Source organism: Elephas maximus, chromosome 7 (assembly GCF_024166365.1).
Source record: "Elephas maximus indicus isolate mEleMax1 chromosome 7, mEleMax1 primary haplotype, whole genome shotgun sequence".
NCBI classification, from domain to species: Eukaryota; Metazoa; Chordata; class Mammalia; order Proboscidea; family Elephantidae; genus Elephas; species Elephas maximus.
In genome coordinates this window covers 72,976,988-72,997,619 of record NC_064825.1, presented here as the reverse complement: position 1 = coordinate 72,997,619, position 20,632 = coordinate 72,976,988, and the positions used below count along the sequence as shown (strand labels likewise).

Genomic DNA, 20,632 nt, shown 5'->3' with positions numbered 1-20,632 from the left:
TAACCATTTTATTAGTTGTCATCCATCAGGTTTACTTAAGGAGCCCTGGTGGCACAGTGATTAAGCATTAGGCTGCTAACCAAAAGGTCAGTGGTTTGAACCCACCAGCCGCTCTTTGGGAGAAAAGTGTGGCAGCCTGCTTCTGTAAAGATTTACAGCCCTAGAAACCCCATTGGGCAATTCTATTCTGTCATATAGGGTCTCCATGAGTCAGAATCGACTCGATGGCAACGGATAGGTAGGTAGGTAGATTTACTTAAAAGTCCATAATCCTAGCTGTACTATGTTTAAGTTCTCAGTGTCCAGTAAAAATATCAGAAAGGGCCCACTTTTATGTATCATTGCAAAATAAAAGAGCTTCAGAGGCTTTAAAATGCAGCACCTTCTTGTATAGGGATCCCTGGTGGTGAAGTTGTTAAGAGTTCGGCTGCTAACCACAAGGTCAGCAGTTTGAATCTACCAGCTGCTTCTTATAAACCCTATGGGGCAGTTCTACTCTGTCCTACAGGGTCCCTATAGTCAGAATCGACTCGACAGCAACGGGTTTGGTTTGAGTTTTGGTTCTGGTATACAGCCCCCATGAGCAGGAACTATGGTAACACAGTGAGGAAAGGGATCCTGAAGCAGGGGCCTTGGACTCAGTGCCTGAGAACTGCATGCTAGTGCTGGTGGGGGCTGGGGGATCTAATCATTTGTTCCTCAACCGAGGCCTCCACCTGCCCTTAGGGCCTCCATGGAGGGGGCAGTGAACCTCTTTATCAAGCCTCACAGCCATTTATATCAAAGCCAGGACCCTCTACCAGCCAACCCTCATGGTCTGGCCCAGCTTTTTCATGGCGCCTTGGGTTCATCATGGCTTCGCTCCTCTGTGCTTTGGAGTTCAGCATCTGGGGGCTCCCTCTCACTCCCTGTTTGGCTCCCATTGGTCCTGGGAGTGAGGACTTTGTGTAGGGGTCCAGTGGGCATATGGAGGTCCATGTTGCCCCCTTCCTGTTGAGGCCCCGGAGTCCAGCCACAACTCACCACAGTGGTACAGAGGGCAGCACAGCTCTGTGGTATTCCTGTCCACGGTGAGCACCTCCCCTTCCTGACACTCGGGGATCGGGTCTGGACAATCGCCACAGGCTGAGGGGGAGGAGGGGCCGCTGCTGTCACAAGCAGTTCCCCTCATGGAGGGCTTGGTACAGAGCAGGTTGCTGAGTGAGGGGAGGCTCCTCAATGACCCACGTGTGACAGGAGCTAAACTGGTGACAGCATTTCATGGCCTCATATGACCTGTCCTGGAATCAGAATCTGGAAGTTCTTCCTCACAGCCACCCAAAGTCTCTCACAGAAACCAAGCACCATCTCCGCATGCTCAGTAATCTAGGGGGATAAAGAGGGTCCAGTTTCCTCTTCCTCCTACACTTCTTTCCAGACAGTGATCTCACCCTTCTTCAGGTGCCCATCCCACCTGAAGACCCCCGCCCTGTCCTCCCAGCAGCCCAAGGAAGCAGGGGTGAAGAATGGGGGGCTGTGATCTGGGCATGCCTGCTGCCTGGAGCAGACATGGTAAGGGGCTGGCCGATGGCTGTGTCCACCCACCACAGAAGTGGGAGGTGCAGCATGAGTCTCCCAGGCGGCCTGCAATCAGGATCTGGTCCTGGCGGCAACTGGGGATCACGTCCACCTCACACAGGTCTGGGTCACATTCTGGGGGAGAAGACAGACTTTAGGGGCTGGGAGGAGAGCCTGCCTGGCCATGCTTTGACCCTTGCCCTAGCTCTGCCCTAATCTCTACCCAGAGCCCAGTAGGCAGAGGTGTCTTTCCTCCTTCACCCTAGGCCCTCTCCCCAGGCTCCAGGCCCTGCTCAGGCTCCCCAAGCTACTCCCGCCCCCCTCCACCCAGGTCTCTTACCACAGCTGTAGCTGGGGCAGCAGGAGTCCTCCTGGAAGTGGGTGAGGAGCCGGTGTCCTGGGCGGCAGGTTGGGGCGAGACCCTCACACAGAGTCTGGTTACACACTGGCCCAGGGGCCACAGGACCAGTCACCTTGAGGCCAGGATGGCTCCAGACCTCCAGCACTGCTAGACACCTGGCCCCCATTACTCCTCCAGCCCCCAGGATCCATACTCCAGGAAGGGGCCTTTACGGGTTACACAGAGGGTCCAGGACAGAACAGAAGAGCAATAGAAGCTAATATTCATGGAGATGTGCCACGTGCTAGGTGCTGTCCTAAATCAGTGTTAACTTACATAATTCTTATGACAACTCAAAGGTAGGTACTATTATTATCCTCATGTTACAAGTGAATCAACTTAGACTCAGGCTATTTGATGATTTGCCAGAGGTCACACAGCTACAAGGTGGTAGAATAAGAGTCCACCCAGGTGCCTGGCCCCAGCGTCCATGCCTTTAACCACTACCCCATGTTGCCTTATAACCCACAGCTGCTGCACAGACTGGGGTTCTCCGCTCCTCCAATCTATACCCCACAAGACACTTTGATTTCCCAAGCCTTGTCCAATCCATTAAGTCAGTGGGCAGGTCTGAAGTCCATAACCCCGTCTTACAGCTGAGGTTCAGGGATGTAAAAGAACTCACCACAAACAGCTCCCAGGCAACAGGGATCCTCAGTGGGCTGGAGCAGGGCCACCTCCCCGAAGCGTGGGCAGCTCTCAGGGCGGGGCCCCGGGCAGTCCAGGTCCACAGGGACAATGGTGTCTGGAGCTTGGCACTGGTGCTGGCAGCAGCCACTAAGCGAGCTGTTCCAGGTCTCCCCCAAGGCTCGTGGCACCCCCGCACTGTCAGTGCAGGCTGCAGGGGTAGCAAGGGGGCAGGAGACTGAGGAAGGTGAGAAGACCTAGACAGCCCCGGGCCAGGCGAGACCCCCTCTGGTACACTAACCCCTTGAAAAGCAAATCCAAAGGGATAGCATATAGGCCTTGGCCATGGGCAGAGGAGGGCATAAGAGACCTAGGGTGAGGCCAGCTTTGGGGAGCATAGCCCCAAGGAGGGGAGGAACCTACCACACTTCTCCTTGGGGATGCAGAGTGCTGAGTGGCGCCGGTGCAAGATGGTGCTCTCAGAGCAGATGCAGCCCTCGCCCAGCAACTGGCACTGCTCTGAGTCCAGCGGGCCCAGCATCCCATCCTGGCAGGTGTCTGGGGGCTCACAGGCCACCACACAGGCCTGGTATGTAGAGTCACTGGAGCACAGGAAGGCTGCAGGGGCACAGTGGACACCAGGGCTAGCTCAGAACCCAGCCAGGTCTTCCCTCCAAGGGCCAAGAGAGCGGGAAAGGGTGGGGAGGGGATCAGAGCATCATTGATGCCTCCCAGCAGAGACCACATAAATTGAGGGTTTGGGCATCATTGCCTGCTTCCTCTGAATCAGGAGTCAGCAAAATACATCCCACAGGCCAAAACCAACCTGCTGCTTGTTTTTGTAAGTAAAGTTTTATTGGTGCACAGCCATGCTCACTCTCTTACGTATTGTCTATCACAGCTTCCTCTCTACAATGGCAGAGTTGAGTAGCTGTAACAGAGATCACATGGCTCACAAAGCCTCAAATATACACTATGTGGCCTTTTACAAAAAAAGTTTACCAACTTCTGCTCTAGATCAGTGCTTTTTAAACTTTCTTGACTGTAAAAATTATATTTTACATTGTGATCCAATATAGACATAGGGCAGGACAGTGGTCCTGAAACCTGACCACAAAAACTCACCTGGGAGCTTTTAAAAGACCATTGCCAGGACTCCATCCTGGACCAACTGGATCAAGGTCTTTGGTTGTGGGGCCTAGGCGTTAACACTTTTGAAAGCTCCCCAGGTGATTTCAAAAGGGTAGCCAGGATTCAGAATTACTGATACATTGAAATAAAAAACTTTTTCACATAATAATAGTTCATCTTTCTGTGTGTGGTACACATTAGTATGTTCTGTCCTCTTCTAATGCATTTTTTAAGTGCTAGTGCTAACCTTAAAAATGGATTTCATGGCTCACCAATGCATCAGGATTCACCGTTTAAAAAATATTACTCTGGATGATTTTCATCACCTGTCATATGAGAGATGTGGTCTTCCTGTGAGCTGTTGCCAGCCTTTCTGAAATGTGTTCACTTTTATAAATCAAACTACTCAATGCTAATCTAATTGAGGGAAAGGGTGGGGATGAGGCGGATCTCAAGTCCATCCTCCAGGAATGAGGGGAGAGATCGAAAGAAGAGAAAGAGGGGCAAAAATTAACAGAAAGGAACTACAGACATACCTCATTTTATTGTGCTTCGTAGGTACTGTGTATTTTACAAATTGAAGGTTTATGGCAACCCTACGTCAAGCAAGTCTATCGACACCATTTTTCCAACAGCACGTGCTCACTTCGTGTCTGTGTCACATTTTGGTAATTCTCACAATATTTCAAACTTTTCCATTATTATTATATCTGTTGTGGTGATCTGTGATCAGTGATCTTTGATGTTACTATTGTAATTGTTTGGGGTGCTACAAACTGCACCAGATAAGACAGAGAGCTTATCTGATAAATCTTGTATGTGTTCTGACTGCTCTACCAACTGGCCATTCCATCTCTCTCCCTCTCCTCAGGCCTCCCTATTCCCTGTGACATGATGCTATTGAAATTAGATCAATTAATAACCCTACAATGGCCTCTAACTGTTCAAGTGAAAGGAAGAGTCATGAGTCTCTCATTTAAATCAAAATCTAGACATGATTAAGCTTAGTGAGGAAGGCATGTTGAAAGCTGAGATAGGCGAAAAGCTAGGCCTCTTGTGCCAAATAGTTAGCCAAGCTGTGAACGCAAAGGAAAAGTTCTTGAAGGAGATTAAAACTGCTACTCCAGTGAACACATGAATGATAAGAAAGCGAAACAGCATTATTGCTGACATGGAGAAAGTTTTATGGTCTGGTTAGAAGATCGAACCAGCCACAACATTCCCTTAAGCCAAAGCCTAACCCAGAGCAAAGCCCAAACTCTCTTCAATTCTATGAAGCCTGAGGGAGATGAGGAAGCTGCAGAAGAAAAGTCTGAAGCTAGCAGAGGTTGGTTCCTGACGTTTAAGGAAAGAAGTCATCTCCATAACATAAAAGTACAAGGTGGAGCAGCAAGAGCTGATGTAGAAGCTACAGCAAGTTAACCAGAAGATCCAGCTAAGAGAATTGATGAAGGTGCCTACACTAAACAACAGATTTACAATGTAGACCAAACAGCCTTAAATTGAAAGAAGATACCATTTAGGACTTTAATAGCCAGAGAGCAGAAGTCGATGCCTGGCTTACATCTTCAAAGGACAGGCTGGTTTTCTTGTTAGGGGCTAATGCAGCTAGTGATGCCAATGCTAATCTACCATTCGGAAAATCCCAGGGCCCTTAAGAATTATGCTAAATCTCCTCTGCCAGTGCTCTACAAATGGAACAACAACATCTGTTTACAACATGGTTTACTGAATATTTTAAGCTCACTGTTGAGACCTGCTGCTCAGAAAAAAAATCTTTTTCAAAATATTACTGCTCATTGACAGTGTACCTGGTCACCTAAGAGCTCTGATGGAGGTATACAAGGAGATTAATGTTATTTCATGCCTCTGACCACAACATCCATTCTGCAGCCCATAGATCAAGGAGTAATTTTGACTTTCAAGTCGTATTATTTAAGAAATACATTTCGTTAGGCTACAAGTACCATGGATAGTGATTCCTCTGATGGATATGGGCAAAGTAAATTGAAAACCTTCTGGAAAGGATTCCTATTCTAGATGCCATTAAGAACATTTGTGATTCATCAGAGGAGGTCAAAAAGTCAACATTAACAGGAGTTTGGAAGAAGTTGATTCCAACCCTCATGGTTCAAGACTTCAGTGAGGGAAGTAACTGCAGATGTAGTGTAAATAGCAAGAGAAATAAAATCACAAGTGGAGCCTAAAGGTATGACTGAATTGCTGAAATTTCATGATAAAACTTTAACGGATGAGGAGTCACTTCTTATGGACGAGGAAAGAAAGCGGCTTCTTGAGATGGGATCTGCTCCTGGTGAAGAAGATGCTGTTGAAATGACAACAAAGGATTTAGAATATTACAGAAGATTAGTTGCAAGCAGTGGCAGGGTTTGAGAGGACTGACTCTAATTTTGAAACAAGTTCCACTGTGGGTAAAATGCTATCAAATAGCATCGCATGCTACGGAGAAATTTTTCATGAAAGGAAGAGTCAATTGATGCAGCAAATTTCATTACTGTCTTATTTTAAAGAAATTGTCACAGCCTCTCCAACCTTCAGGAACGACCACCCTGATCAGTCAGCAGCCATCGATATCGAGGCAAGACCTTCTACCAGCAAAAAGATTATGACTTCCTGAAGGGTCAGATGATGGTTAGCATTTTTTAGCAATAATGTATTTTTTAATTAAGGTATGCACATTGTTTTTTTAGACATAATGCTTATTGCACATTTAATAGACCACTGTATAGTGTAAACATAACTTTTATATGCAATGGGAAACCAAAAAATTTGTGTGACTCGCTTTATTGCAATATTCACTTTATTGCAGTGGTCTGGAACTGAACCTGCAATATTTCTGAGGTATGCCGGTACGGTATTTTTACACAAATAACACGCACCTTCTACATTTGTTTTCCAACCACTCCATCCCCCTGGGAGGTATTTTCATAAGCGCCACTATGCCAATCTTTTTTACTTGTTGCTGTAAAAAAATTAGCATGTGCATTTACAAAAATACCTCGGAGGAGGAGGGAGCGGTTGGCACACAGAAGGTGTGTATTTATTTACGTAAAAATACAGTGATATTTACTGAATAGTAATCAGGTGATGGGTGTGTGTTTGGCACCCTGCACACATTATCTCCCATCATCTTCGAAACAACCCAGAGAGGAGACTATTATTGTTGTCCCACTTCACAGGTGAGGCAAAAAGACTCAGAGAAGTGACATAATTAAATAAATAACTAAATCATATCTAATTTATTAATATAAATTACACTAAGCTTTATTGATTGATTTTAAATCTTATTTATAAAATCTTTATAATCTATTAATTAATATAAATCTATGAATGCACGAACGAATCATTAAACCTGTAAAAACCCAGTCTTGGCCTGCGGTCTGTGAGCCTTTTTCCACTCTACCGGGGGTGGGAACCACAGTAGCAATGGAGGAGACCCCTCCGCCGCCCCCACCACACTCACGGCAGTAGTCCGAGCGCCGCCATTCGATGCATACGTGGAACTTGTGGCACATAGCCACGTACACAGTCAGTGCCACGCAGGGCTGCTGCACGTACTTGGTGTCCCGAATCCACAGCTCACAGAAGGACTCCGGGGGGACCTGGGCACATGTATCAGGAGTGCTGTCCCTGCCTCCACCCCCACCCCCACCCCGACCCCCACCCCGACCCCACCCCACCCCCATCCCGACCCCCACCCCCACCGCTACCCCTACCTCTACCCCTACCCCTACCCCTGGGCCCAGATCTTCCCAGCCCTGCCCAGAGGGAACCACAAGCCTGCGCATGCTCCCAATCTAGTCCCGAGCTCAACACCTCTGGGAGCTCACCCAGATCAACGCTTTCCTGCCCTTGCCACTGGCCCCTGTGCAGATAAATCCTGCCATCCCCAGCCTAGGAGGTCTCCCCCGACTCTGGACCCAGTGGGCACGTACAAAGCGGTGGCATGCGCTGAAGGTGCGGTTGGACACCATGCGCAGGCATGGCGAGCAGTCAGCTGTGGCGCAGCTATCCGGGCGGAAGCGGGTCTGGCCTACAGAGGTCAGGGAGCTGGGCACCTGCCAGCTGTCCAGAAAGGGAGCAGGGTCCTCGGTCCCACCCATCACAGAGCCGTCCTTCAGGGTGAGGTCATTAGCTGCATTCCCATCACAGATACCTGAAAGGGGCAGGATGGTCCCAGCAGTCACAACAATCGCCACCGCTCCCAGGACAAGCGCTCACTTTGTGCATTCCTCACAACAAGTCTTTGATGCCGGTATTAGTGTTATCCCCATCCATTCTACAGATGAGGGAAATGAGGCACAGAGAAACTAGGAAACCTGCTGTGTAAGAAAATGTCTTTGTTCTTAGGAAATACACACCAAAGCATTTAGGGATAAAGGACACAATGTCTCGAACTTAACTATCAAATGGTTCATAAAAAATGCATATATATAAACATAACACACCTACACAACACAATTCATACATGGGTATGTGTGTATGTATATATACATGTAGCAGAAAGAGAGAAGCACAAATGAGGCAGAATTTAAACAACTGGTAAATCTGGAGAAAGATATATAGGAGCTCCTTATACTAGTTTTGCAACTTCTAAGTTTGATATTGCATCAAAATAAAAAGTTACCTCAAAAAAAACTTGCTTTGTATTACAACCTTCCTTGCAAAATAAATAATTTTTTCAAGTTCAAAAATAAATCTGCTTTGGCAGATTGCTAGCTAGTCACCACCCCTGTTTCCTCTTCTTCCTGGTCTCTCAGCTGGCCCACTTTTCCCAGCCTCCCTTGCAGCTGAATGAGACCATGTGACTGAGTCCTAGCCAATGGAATGTGAGCAAAGTCACCACTACTAGGCCTGGTCCATAAAAACTTCCCATGCATGATCTTCCGTATTTCTTTTCCCTTATTGGAGTTAGAAACTCTGTGTTGAAAATGGCAGAGCCTCAAAATGGAAGAAATCTGGATCTCTGAATTACTGCTAATCATTTTGGACTTCATGTGAATAAGAAGTAAACAATTGTGTTAAGGCACTGAGAGGGGGACAGGGTGAAGTTTATCTGTTATAGCAACTAGCATGACCTTAACTGCCCTTCTGGCTTCATCTCTTACCTCACCGTCTACATATTCTAGGCTCCACAAGCACACTTCCCTGCCCATGGCTTTGCTCGTGCTGCTCCCTCTCACTGAAATGCTTCCTCAGAGGTCCTTCCTTCAAGGCCCCCCCACCCCCATGCAGCCATCCATGACCTTCCCAATTCCGTATGACAGTTATTGCTTTGCAGGTCTCCCTTTCACAAAAGATTTTAGCTCTCTGAGGGCAAAAACTGATTCTCACTGATCTCAGCATTTCCCAAGGCTCCTAGCAATGTGTCCAGGACACCAGGTATTAGTTCAGATAGAGATATAAATTAAGTGACATCTGTTCTGACCACCAGCCACGGGCTCTGTGAACATAAAGCATGATTTAATAAGAAATTCTCAGATTTTATCAGTGGTCCCAATGGCCAGCTTTTTGGTCTTGGCTTTGAGTCCCTGAGGAGTCACAAATGTGTCCTAGAGAGGAGTTGGCTCACTGGGTTACTGTTGACCACAGCACTCTTTGCCAGAAGGAAGTGGTGAGAAAAAGATTGTATTTGGCGTCTGTAAGGACAGGTGTCTGTGTAAGAACGGCTGCTCCGTGAAACTAGAATTTTGTCTGTTTTGCTCACTTCCTATGCCCAGTGACTAGGAATAGAAATAAGTGTTGCACAAGTGGACGAATGAGCCTGGAGCAGACTTACATGTGTCAGTGTGTGTGGAGAGTATTTTGAGTGCAGGGGCGGAAGTGTGAATGTGCGCATAGGTGCTGATTTATGTATGGATGGAGGACGTGCACATGTGTGTGGTGTGTGAGTGTGTATATAACTGTTTCTTTTTTCTCATTTCATTTACTCATTTATTTTTATCAAAGTTATACATGTATTTAATAAAAGTAATAGAAATAGATTTACAAGGCTTGTCATGAAAAGCAGCAATCTCGTGCCCCACCTCTCCCCACCCCTGATTTCTGCTCCCAAAGGCAACATCTTTCAGTGCCCTCTGCTGCTTTGGCGTTTGCATCTGTATTTCTAAACATCTTTGTACTGGTACTTCTTGATTTTTGTTCAGGGCTAGGTGTTATATTTTGACTTTCTACTAGGGAAGCGGGGGCTGCTTGCTTAATTTTCCATTCCTCTCACTACTGCATCCTCAGATTCTCTGGTGAAAGAATTTTTACTCTCTTAATACTTTCAAACACACTAGGTACCTAAAACGTGCATTTTTTTCTAGAGACATTTCTCCGGGAGCTGCCTTCCCCCTGCCCTAAGCTGCACAGCCGTCACCCGTCCTCCTGGGGCCTCCCTCAGCCTCATTCCTGTGCTGGAGCTGCTGTTTCCCCGATTCATGTCTTCCTCTGCATTGCTGTAAGTGGTTCCGTGTCACTCGTCATCACAACCATGGCAGTCTGTCTTGGAGTGCTCTGTGGGTGCCCAGGTGCTGTGCCCCTGCAAGGAGCAGCAGGCTACACCCCAGACTCCCCCGTACCATTTTTCCTATTAAAACATACCCAGCGCATCAGGATATGCTCTCTGCAATCACGCTGTGGTCAGAAGAGCACTAGTCCTATGTGTTGTGGCAGCTCTGCTGTGTGACCTTAGGAAAGCCACTTCACCTCTCTGAGACCCCTTTCTCTTCAGTTCAATGGAGATACTAATGCCCACCTCTCAAAGCTGTTGTGTGGATGACCCGGAACAAGTGAGATCAGAGTATGGAAGTGCTTTGTAAAGTGCCCAGGCGCATGCAGATGGGAAGGATTATCTGGCATTAGGAGGCTGTCAGGAAGCTGACAGACAATTCCGGCTAAGGTGACAACTGGCCGAGGCCAGAGCCCTGCACCATCTCCTTGCTGGCAGCTCCAGCCCCAGAACATAAGACGTTAGGCTTCCCTGCCCCAGCAGCCCTGCTAGTGTTACCCTCTGGCCTGGCATCCTGTCCCAGCCTTCCCTGGGTAACCCGTGTCTGGAGGTGGAGGTGAACCCAGGCAGTGTCCCCTCCGCCCAGCTGGACCCCACCTCACCGCACAGGCCACGGCCCTGGACCTCGCGGGCTTTGCTGGCCTCCAGGATCATGAGTCCTGAGCTGTGGAGCCACTGAATCTGGATCTGCGAGGGTGTCCGGATCAAGTACATGTGGCCTGTGTCCTCAATTCTGAACCCGTGCCTGCTCACGGGGGGCCACACAGGCTGTGAGTCCACCGTCACCTGGAAGGGGGTATTTGAGCACAACTTTTCCATCCGTCTGTCCATCTGACAAACATTTATTAGGCACCTGCTATGTGCCAGGCTCTGTTTCAGGCACATGCAGCCAGGATACAGTCCTAGATGACATGGGGGAATTTTGAAAATATTTTTATAAGAAACAAAGAAACAAGAAATGCAAGCAGGAGGCAAGCCGCATCTCAATGCCAAATAAACACAAATCCTGAGCCCTTCTACTCCCTGTCTTCTTTCCTGATTCAGCTCAGATCATTTCCTCTGGGAGATTTCCCTTAAATGCCCAGCATCTGCTTCGAGCATCCGTCCCCTAGGGTCTCCCCATCCCTGTGCTGACCACTGAGGCAGAATCTATTTGTTCCCTCATCAAAGTCTCCAGCAGACCGAGTTTTCCAAGGACAGAAATTATGTCTGATTCATCTCTGAATCTCAAGTACCTGCCCCTGGGCCTAACATAAATTGGAGCTAAATCAATGTTTATTAAATACACAGGGAACCCAATTCTCACAAACAACTGCATATTGACAAGATTAAGTTTGGTTGTATCATGGATTATTAGTTCTACTCTGCAAAAATGTGAGATGAAAAGATTAGAATTTTAAAATATTCATAATGACTTTGTACCATCCCCCCAAAGACTCACTGTATTTTATTAATCACTTTGAAAATTATCCAGAACATGAACCACTGTGTTGGAGTACAGAGAGACCTAGCCTGGGAGCCAGAAGACTTTGTGACCTTAGAAATGGTTAAGTGCTGGGTGGCACAATGGTTAAGTGCTGGACTACTAACAGAAAGGTTGGTGGTTCGGACCCACCCAGAGGTATCTCAGAAGTAAGATCTGGAGATCGACTTCCAACTGCCTTGAAAACCCTACGGAGCACAGGTCTGCTCCGCACACAGGGGGCCACCATGAGGCAGAGTCAACTGACGGCAGCTAATAGCAACAACGACATAACGACTTTCCCTCCTCCCTATAGAATCCTTATGTTTTATTAATCACTTTGCAAATTCTCTATAGAACATGAACTTCTTCTGGGTTGGAGTACAGAGAGTCCTAGCCCAGGAATCAGAAGGCTCTGTGACCGTAGGAGGAGCAAGGGTAGGCGCTCTGGGTGGGGGGTAACCCATGCAGGGGGGAGGCTATTGCTGGACTCCCCAACCTTCTTGATAGAGGTGGATTTAATGTTAATGAAACTTAAATTTCAGGGCTTTTCACTTGTACAGGCCCCTAGTGGTATGGGAAGACCCTAGTAGTATGTTCACATGGCCATCTATTTTTGTAAAAATTGCAAACATTATTAATTATTTTAACCATAATAATCAAGGCCATGTCTCGTGCCATTCCAACTTCCTCTCTGTCACACTACCCCTCTTGGTCTACTTCCTCCCCCGACATTAGGGTGGCCACCAGCATTCTAAACATATATCCACTTGTAATTAAAATCATTTTTCCATATACATAATTTTGTATTAGAGATCCCTGGTGGAGCAGGGGTTAAATGCTCGGCTGCTAACTGAAAAGTTGGTGATTTGAACCTACTCAGCAGCTCTGTGGGAGAAAGACCTGGCTATCTGCTCCCATAAAGGTTACAATCAAGAAAACCCTATTAGGCAGTTCTACTCTGTCACATGGTGTACCTATGAGTCAAAATCAACTCGATAGCATCTAACAACAATTTTGTATTGGAATCCCTGGGTGATGCAAATGGTTGATGCATTCAGCTGCTAACCGGAAGACTGGAGGTTCAAATCCACCCAGAGGAGCTTCAGAAGAACCATCTGGTGATCTACTTTTAAAAAAACAGCCATTGAAAACCCTATGGAGCACAGTTCTACTCTGACACACATGGGGTCACCGTGAGTCAGAATTGACTCAATGGCAACTGGTTTAACTTTGTATTATTTTTCTTTAAGAAGGCCCCCCTACCCCTGCCTCCACCTATGTGTAAGCCTCAGGCCCCACCACCCTGGACACCCTGCCCCTCAGCTGACTATTGTCCTGCCATAGAGGGCTGGCTTTTTGATGCACTTACCTTCCGGCTGAAGCGGTCGATGGTGACCTGATGTGTCAGATAAGTCACGTTCAGCATCACTGGACAGAATGGGGGCCAGTTCAGATGTCCCTGCAGAGAGAGCCCCACTCATCATCCTGGAGCCCTGTCCCGCTTCCTGTGCCAAGTGAGCAGATACAGCAAGTGCGAGTATGCTCTCCCCTCCCCACTATGCCAGGGGCACCCAGCGGGACTGTGCAGATGGTGCACAGAATCCCGTGGAACACTTCTAGCTCCACATGTAAAAAAAAAAGAAAAGAAAAGGCTGCCTCCTTCCACCTGGCTCATGGGGGCATCCTAGTAGGCAATCCCCTGCAGCTGGCCCCCACTGACCACAGGACACATCCTTGGAGTGTGTCCCAGCTCCTCTGCGCTTCAGTGCCTTCTCACCCTGCCCTAGGAAAATGGGACAAGCTGGGAATGGTGCAGGCCTCAGAAAGGGCCAGGAGGTGGCGCACTCCACTCAAACCTTTCCCCATGGTCACCCAGGGAACCCTCACCTGGTCTGCAGCTGGGAAGCTGCAGTCCATCCTAGGAGACTCCACGGGGAGCTGCTATGGGAGCTTCCACATATGTCCTTGCCTCTGGCACCCCTCAAAACCGAACCCACTCCCCCAAACCTAGTCAAATCCCTGGGTCCCTGTAGGAAGGGAAGCAAGGGGCAGTCACCAGGTTGGCACTTTTGCAGTCGAGGACGTGGACAGTGGTTATCTCATCTGGGCTCTGGCTGAGGATGTAGATGGCCTCCTTGAACAGGGCTACGTGGCTCCCATCAAAGGTCACGAAGCTCAGATCGGGGAAGATTGAGCATCGGCCTGGAGGAGTGGGGCAGGGGACAAGGAGAGGCCAAGGCTGCCATTGGCAGGAGCCCAAACCCTTTCCTGGGTGATTCCGTGGCCCTGGGAGTCTGGAGAATCACTCACAAGGGTAGGAAATCTATGGGGTCAGGGTTACCCTGAGCTAGGGAGCACACAGGCCAGGGGTAGAGGTCACTCCAGGGTAGGAGCACAGGGAGGATAGGAGAGGCTGTGGCTGATGCCAGGACTCACAGGCACACTCCCAGATGGGGCAGCAGCGGTCCCCGCCCACCCGCACTGCAAGGCCCAGGACCCCACAAGGAGGGGGTGCAGCGCCCTGGGGACAGTGCTGTGACTGGTTCACTCGGATCAGCTGGCCCTCCAGGCAGATGTGGCGGACGCAATCCTGCTCGGCAATTGGCTGGGGACAGAGTGGAGGGACTGCGTGAGTGTCCACCCTAGAGGCTACAGCCTCTCACCCCAGCTTGCCCCCCAGGCCATGAGGTCATTCCAACCTTCCCAGTGTAGGTTCTAATGGGGCAGAGGTAAAACCACTAGGGAATAAGACCCTCACTCTCCAGCCACCCAACAAGCCAACTGGAGCCTGGGGCTGGGCTTGGGGTGAGAACTGGAGACCAGGGGAATGAGTCTCAGATCTCTGCCTATCTGCCCAGCCTGTGCTGAGAGCTCCAGGGACACAGACATGTACACTCACTAGCTTATGCTCATAGAAGCCCAGGTACACCTGCACACACACACACACACACACACACACAAATGGAGAGACACACGCCATCTCACAACAGTTGCATCACACATACACTAACACATCACACACAGGAGACAAGTCACTCACGACACAGGTGTCAGATGTGTTAGCTTTGATGTCAGTTGCCAAGGCCTCGGCCGGACCGTCGGGAATGCTCTGGGCTGAGGCTGAGCGCCCAGACTGCTCAGTGGTGGCCTCACCCACTGGCTTTGCTGGGAGCTGAGGTCCTGCTGAGGTTCCACGGGCCTCCACCAGCTGAGGGAGCAGAACCAGTGAGCTCTCCCTGGAGGCAGTCCTGGCTGAGACGTGGCTCGGGGGATAGGATGTGCGCACTGGTGGCACTGTGACAGCCTGGGGGCCCTCAGCCTCGGTTGCCAAGGTGTCAAGAGTGAGCTCTGTGGGCCCACCCAGGGCAGAGCCATATGTCGAGGTAGACAGAGACACTTGCTTGGACAGGATGGCCATCTTCTCCGTGGTACTCTTTCCTGGGGTGACAGATACTGTGGAGGCTGTCTCAGCCACGGCCACGATTCCAGAGGTGGGCAGTGTGGCTCCTAGAAGCAGGCCTGGAGCTGTGCCTGTTGTCTGGGGGGCTGTGTGACTCGATGGGTGCACCTGGGCCACCACAGCTGGGCTGAGAGGCAGGGTTGGGCTGAGTGTCCAAGCAGATGGTGTCGTGGCCACAGCCAGAGATGTGGCCTGCTGCTGGAGTGGAGAGATGGTCACAGAGCTTTTGGGGCCAGGCGTGGCCACTGCGGCAGATGTGCCCACCTTGGCCAGGGGCAGGCTGGTGTCAGGAGGCAGGCCAGAGAGGAGCTGGGATGGCTGAGTTGAGTCCAGAGACACCAAGGGTGTGGCACCCAGCCCATGAGCAACTGTGGTCAGACTGGTAGCAGCCAGGGTCCTGGCAGGCAGAGCTGGAGGCCTGGTGGCTGTGGTGGCATGCTGAGCTGGGAGGGGCAGGGCAGTGGGGAATGGGCTTGGCTGTGGCAGGCCCACGGGCTGGCCATGCCCATGTTCAACCTTCTCTGTAGCTGGCACGACCTTTACTCTCTTGGTCGTGAAAAGACTGATAGGAACCTGCTTTGATGGTGTTCTAGCCATTGGTGGGGGCATGCTGGGAGTTGAAATGCTCTCGGCCAGGGTGGACTGGCGGGTCTCTGTCCTGTTTGAGACCTTAGTTATTGTAGGTGTCAGTAAGGCTTTGTGGGATCCTGAGGAGGTGGAGGGCCTGGAGGTCACTGCAGGGGAAGCCACAGGCCTGGAGGAGGGACTTGCTGGCAACTCTAGGCTAGGGAAGGGCTGTAGGGGTGTTGTTCCAACAGGCAAAGAGCCATGGCTTGGGACTGTCACAGCTTTGGTCAAGAGTGGGAAGCGAGGTGCAGGGGGCGACTGGACAGAGATTGTGATATTGGGGCTCCCTGCTAGGGTCACAGTCACCTTGGTTGTCTCCATGGCACCAGACCCTGTCCCAGGTATGGATGTCTGTGGTAGAAGGTGGAGAGATGAGGATTCTGGGGTGTGGAGGATGGCCAGGTGGCCAGCAGTCATCCCCTTGCTGGCCAGGGCCTCAGTGGGGTGGACAGGAAGGTTAGATGCAGTTAGCCCCAGTGGCTGCTGCAGGGTAGATGGGGTGGAGCCTGGAGACAGCATCGACCCCTTGGTGGCTGCCGTCGGTGGGCTCAGGGCTGTGGTCAGTGGGGCAGTTGGTAGGGCTGGCCTGTGGGTGGGGTCCCTGGGAGTTTCCTGTGAAAGCTGCAGCTCCTGGACACTGGGGGTGGGCAGCTCTTGACTGGGAGTCAGGGTCTCGTTGTCAAGTGCCTCTGTGGGAACCAAAACCAGGGGCTCCACACCTGGGGAAGACAACAGAAGAAGCTCAGACAGATGGGGGACTGCTTCCCCAGGGGGTTGTCATTAGGCAGGGTTGTGATGAGAGGCCCGTGGGCTGCATCCCTGGGTGAGTCGGGGGCAGGCTCTGCCAGCCAGCCAGTCTGCCTGACCAACCCAGGGGCCTCTGCCACATGAATTTTGATGACTTCAGAGAATCCAGTAGGTCTGGACTTTGCCCTAGACCTTGAACCCTGAGCCCACAGCCAAGAGATTCAGCTGTAAGTATAGCTGCCCAGTGCTCTTGCTAATGATTCTCAGCCAGTACCTTCCCCACTCTGAGTCTCATTTTTTCTCTCTGTGAAATGGGTGAATGGACCAGATGGGGTCCTAGCCTGCTCTAAAGAGTTCTCATTCCAGAGGACCTCTATGCTGACCCCGCTTCTCCAGGGCTCTGGAGGCTTTGGACAGTGCCTGGTCAGTCAGGCCTGGAGAGTTACAGGAAACAGAGAGAGGGGAGAGAAATCCAGGCCACTTACAGTCCTCCAAGTAGACACATCTCTGTGTGACTTCATCTAGGACCTTGGGGGCGGGACACACAGGGACACAACCTTCCACCCTGAGAACAGAGCAGGGAGCAGGTTAGTGGTCTGGGACGTGGAGAAGGTCGCTTCTTCTTACCTGGATGGAGCACAGGCCTCATCTTTTTCTTAATGCACACACTCATGTGTGTGTTTGTGTGTGTGTGTGCTTATCATATACACATGTGAGCCTCCATAGAGACATCTGTACACATGTATACGGGAGCACACTACCCAAATGTGTATGTTGCACACTCCTGAGAGGAACTCACACCAACAGGGCAACACACACGAACAAGGTTCAGTTATGCACACACTTGTGCACATGCTCACACATGCTCATGGGTGTCTCCTCAGAGGCGCATTCTCACACAGCCTCACGTCCCACTTGAAGCAGGCAGGACTCAAAAACATTCACACATACGTATACATATATACATACACACATACAACCCACAAGCATCAGAGTGGACACCTTTGTGCACACATACACCTGCACACAACACCAAACACACACAGCTCACCCATGTACATATGCACAGTTGTATGCCAAAACTAAAAAAACCAAACCCATTGCCGTCGAGTCGATTCCGACTCATAGCGACCCTATAGGACAGAGTAGAACTGCCCCATAGAGTTTCCAAGGAGCGCCTGGTGGATTTGAACTGCCGACCTTTTGGTTAGCAGCCGTAGCTCTTAACCACTATGCCACCAGGGTTTCCACAGTTGTACGCAGTCCACGCATATTTGTACACACTAACACTACACACACAGCTCAGGTATATGTACATCAACCATAAACAAATACGCACATATGCCCATATTAAGGCACATTCACCCTGGTACACACATCCCCACACACACAGCACATGAAGCACTCACACACAGGTATACACGAGCATACATAAACCTCAATGCACTCTCATACATATGCCCACGGACCACATACAAGTCCATTCACACATTCATACGTGCGTGAACACAGGTATGCTCAAACACGTGGATGCACACACCTTGACTCCATGCCCGCAGCCCCTCATCACCCCTGCCACCTCACCTGGGCACATCCCAGCAGCTGGCTGCCTGCGGATCCCGGCAAGTTTGAAAGCAGAGGCTGGCACAGGCATCATAGCGCCACTCACAGATGGGGTAGGCAGCCCCCAAAGGCTTGGCATCTGGAAAGGTGACCCATCCCAGAGTCCCTAGACTAAGACTGAGCACCAGCTCCAGGTCAGGTGCCAGGACACAGATGTAATCCCAGCTCTGCCTGTGCTCTCCCTGTCCCGTGGAGGAGACAAATGGACTCATGCAGGAAAAGTGAAGAAAAAATAAAAAGCCAAGCCAAGGGGAAACTGTATTTGTGACAGTTGGAGTCAGTGCCTTACAGATGGGGCCATGGCAACTTGGCGCAGGGGCTGAAGACTGGGGGGACATATGGAGGGAGTGGTTAGAGCTGGGCCTTAAGGGATGGCCAAAGAGGAGGCCCGAACCCCTGGTCTCTCCCTGAGGCTGCCCCACCACCTGTCCCTCTGGGACCTCGGTGCTCAGGCTCGAATTGCATCCAGTCACCTCCTTGTTGCCCCGCCCCTGGCAAGGCCAGTGCAGCCCTCCATGGAGGCAGGAGGCTCACCCTTGAGGGGTAGGGTGAGGCGTTGGGGGGGGGTTCCTTTCCCTATCAGCCCAAGACCCAGCTGTCCATCTGGCCCCAGACAGGAAGGGAGCTGCTCTTCTGCAAGCCCTGCCCTCCCCTGCCCTGTCCTCTCTTCCCAGAAGGCCTCCCTGGAGCAGCCTCCTTGTAAGCTGGTCTTAGACCTGGAGAGTGCAGCTTGTCTGACAACTGCCCTTGTTACCCTAAATAGCTAGGGAAAATAGTAAAAATATTAATAACAACAATAACAACAGCCAACACTTACATTGCACCAAGCACTACACTAAATATTTTCCATCTATTTACTCATTAATCCTCACGACAATGCTGTGCAAAAAACACCTGGTAGGGGATGACAAAGCCCTGGAGCCCCTTGGCCTTGGTTGAAAATTGGGGAGCTGCCCCATCTATGCCCAGGTAGAGGGGGGACTGCTGGCTCCTCAGCAGTCTGGGGCCCCAATGGGCAGTCTTTGAGCTCATGGAGCAAGCATGTGTTCCCATCAGCAAGAAACCTGAGCCTTGGGCTACGCACGCAAGCTGCGGCCAGGACTGCTTTCTCCTTCACTTCCACAAGGGCTGTGGTATTTTTAGACCATGTATTTGGCCTGTGGCAGGAGGCAGGGCCCAGGAAAGGGCCTCCAGGAGCTGACTGGGCCCCAGGCCACACTGCCCCAGGCTCTCCAGACCCAAAAATGGAGGCTGGGCCACTTCCCATCGCAGGGGTGGTGCCCCATGGCCTCCTGGGCTGGGATAGTGAGGATGCTGTCTTTTGGAGGCAACTGGAGGGCTGAGGTGGGGAGAGGGCAGGAAGGGCAGTTCAGTAGAGACAGCAGAGGAGCCGAGGGTGACAGCAGGGTGGATACCTACCCAGAAGGCGGAAGAGCGTGCTCCGTCGGAATGCCTCTGTGTGCTCGTACAGCCGCAGGACCAGTGTGGGGCCCGACACATAAAGGAAGGAGCCGGGCTCCGCCAGGGATTCCAGGGCCACCAGGCCTGCCTGCCATGTCCCCCGGTGCAGTGAGAAGGTGGCACGGTGGTAGAAGGCATCACTGCCCTGCCACTTAGCCAGCTCCACAGACCCATTGGCTGTGACATGGAGGAAGAAGTTGGGTCTGTCAGCTGCCTCCAGGGATACTACATCAGGGTCTGCAAAGAGCCACACGGGTAAGGTCAGCAGAGTGAGGGGTCCAGATAGGGCATTTGTGTGCGCACATGTGTGTGCATGTGTCTGTGCGTGTGTGTTTGAAGTACAATATCCAGGCACATGTCTGCACGCTCAGCAACTCACCGTGCAGATTAACAGGGCTCTGCTCCTCCGTGCCTGCTTGTCTCCCCTTAGCCCACCTACTTCTACCTGCTGATTGTCCACTGCTCACACCTTCTCTCCCTGAGATGTTAGTTGCTGTTGAGCCAATTCCGACTCATGGCGACCCCGTGGGTGCAGAGTAGAACTGCCCCATGGGGTTTCCAAGGCTGTGACCTTTCAGGAGCAGATCACCAGGCCTTACTTCTTAGGCACCTCTGGGTGAGTTTGAACAGCTAACCTTATCGTTAGTAGTCCAGCACGTAACCATTTGCACCACACTGGGACTCCTCCTGCCTGAAATAAAACCCAAAACCAGTTGCCATCGGGTCGATTCTGACTGACAGTCAACTTTATAGGACACAGTAGAACTGCCCCATAGGGTTTCCAAGGACGGACTGGTGGATTTGAATTGCCAACCTTTGGGTTAGCAGCCAAGCTCTTAACAACTGCACCACCAGGGCTCTATGGTTGAGATAGCGGAGGATAAAAGAAGTTGTCCTAACAGGAGGGACTTAAACCCAGACCTTGAAGGTGCAGCGTCTGAAGTCCTGCATTTCACCTTAAACATTCATGTGACTTTTACCTTCCACTCTTGACATCTTTATTTATTTTTTAACTGTTCT

General features: G+C 50.6%; 1 protein-coding gene across 1 annotated transcript in view; it reads right to left on the bottom strand.

Annotated features, from left to right (window-relative positions):
• The window catches only part of OTOG (otogelin), an 80,601-nt gene that overhangs the window by 10,759 nt on the left and 49,210 nt on the right, over positions 1-20,632 (bottom strand). Inside the window, exons 33-47 of the mRNA XM_049891415.1 lie at positions 19,571-19,849; positions 18,113-18,230; positions 17,014-17,093; positions 14,735-16,500; positions 14,131-14,299; positions 13,751-13,896; positions 13,064-13,153; positions 10,832-11,015; positions 7,672-7,892; positions 7,200-7,338; positions 3,008-3,202; positions 2,583-2,795; positions 1,898-2,002; positions 1,585-1,692; positions 1,024-1,125 (exon numbers count right to left, since the gene is read on the bottom strand). Of these exons, the coding sequence (XP_049747372.1) occupies positions 1,024-1,125; positions 1,585-1,692; positions 1,898-2,002; positions 2,583-2,795; positions 3,008-3,202; positions 7,200-7,338; positions 7,672-7,892; positions 10,832-11,015; positions 13,064-13,153; positions 13,751-13,896; positions 14,131-14,299; positions 14,735-16,500; positions 17,014-17,093; positions 18,113-18,230; positions 19,571-19,849 (3,915 nt within the window). The remainder of the gene's footprint in view (positions 1-1,023; positions 1,126-1,584; positions 1,693-1,897; positions 2,003-2,582; positions 2,796-3,007; positions 3,203-7,199; positions 7,339-7,671; positions 7,893-10,831; positions 11,016-13,063; positions 13,154-13,750; positions 13,897-14,130; positions 14,300-14,734; positions 16,501-17,013; positions 17,094-18,112; positions 18,231-19,570; positions 19,850-20,632) is intronic.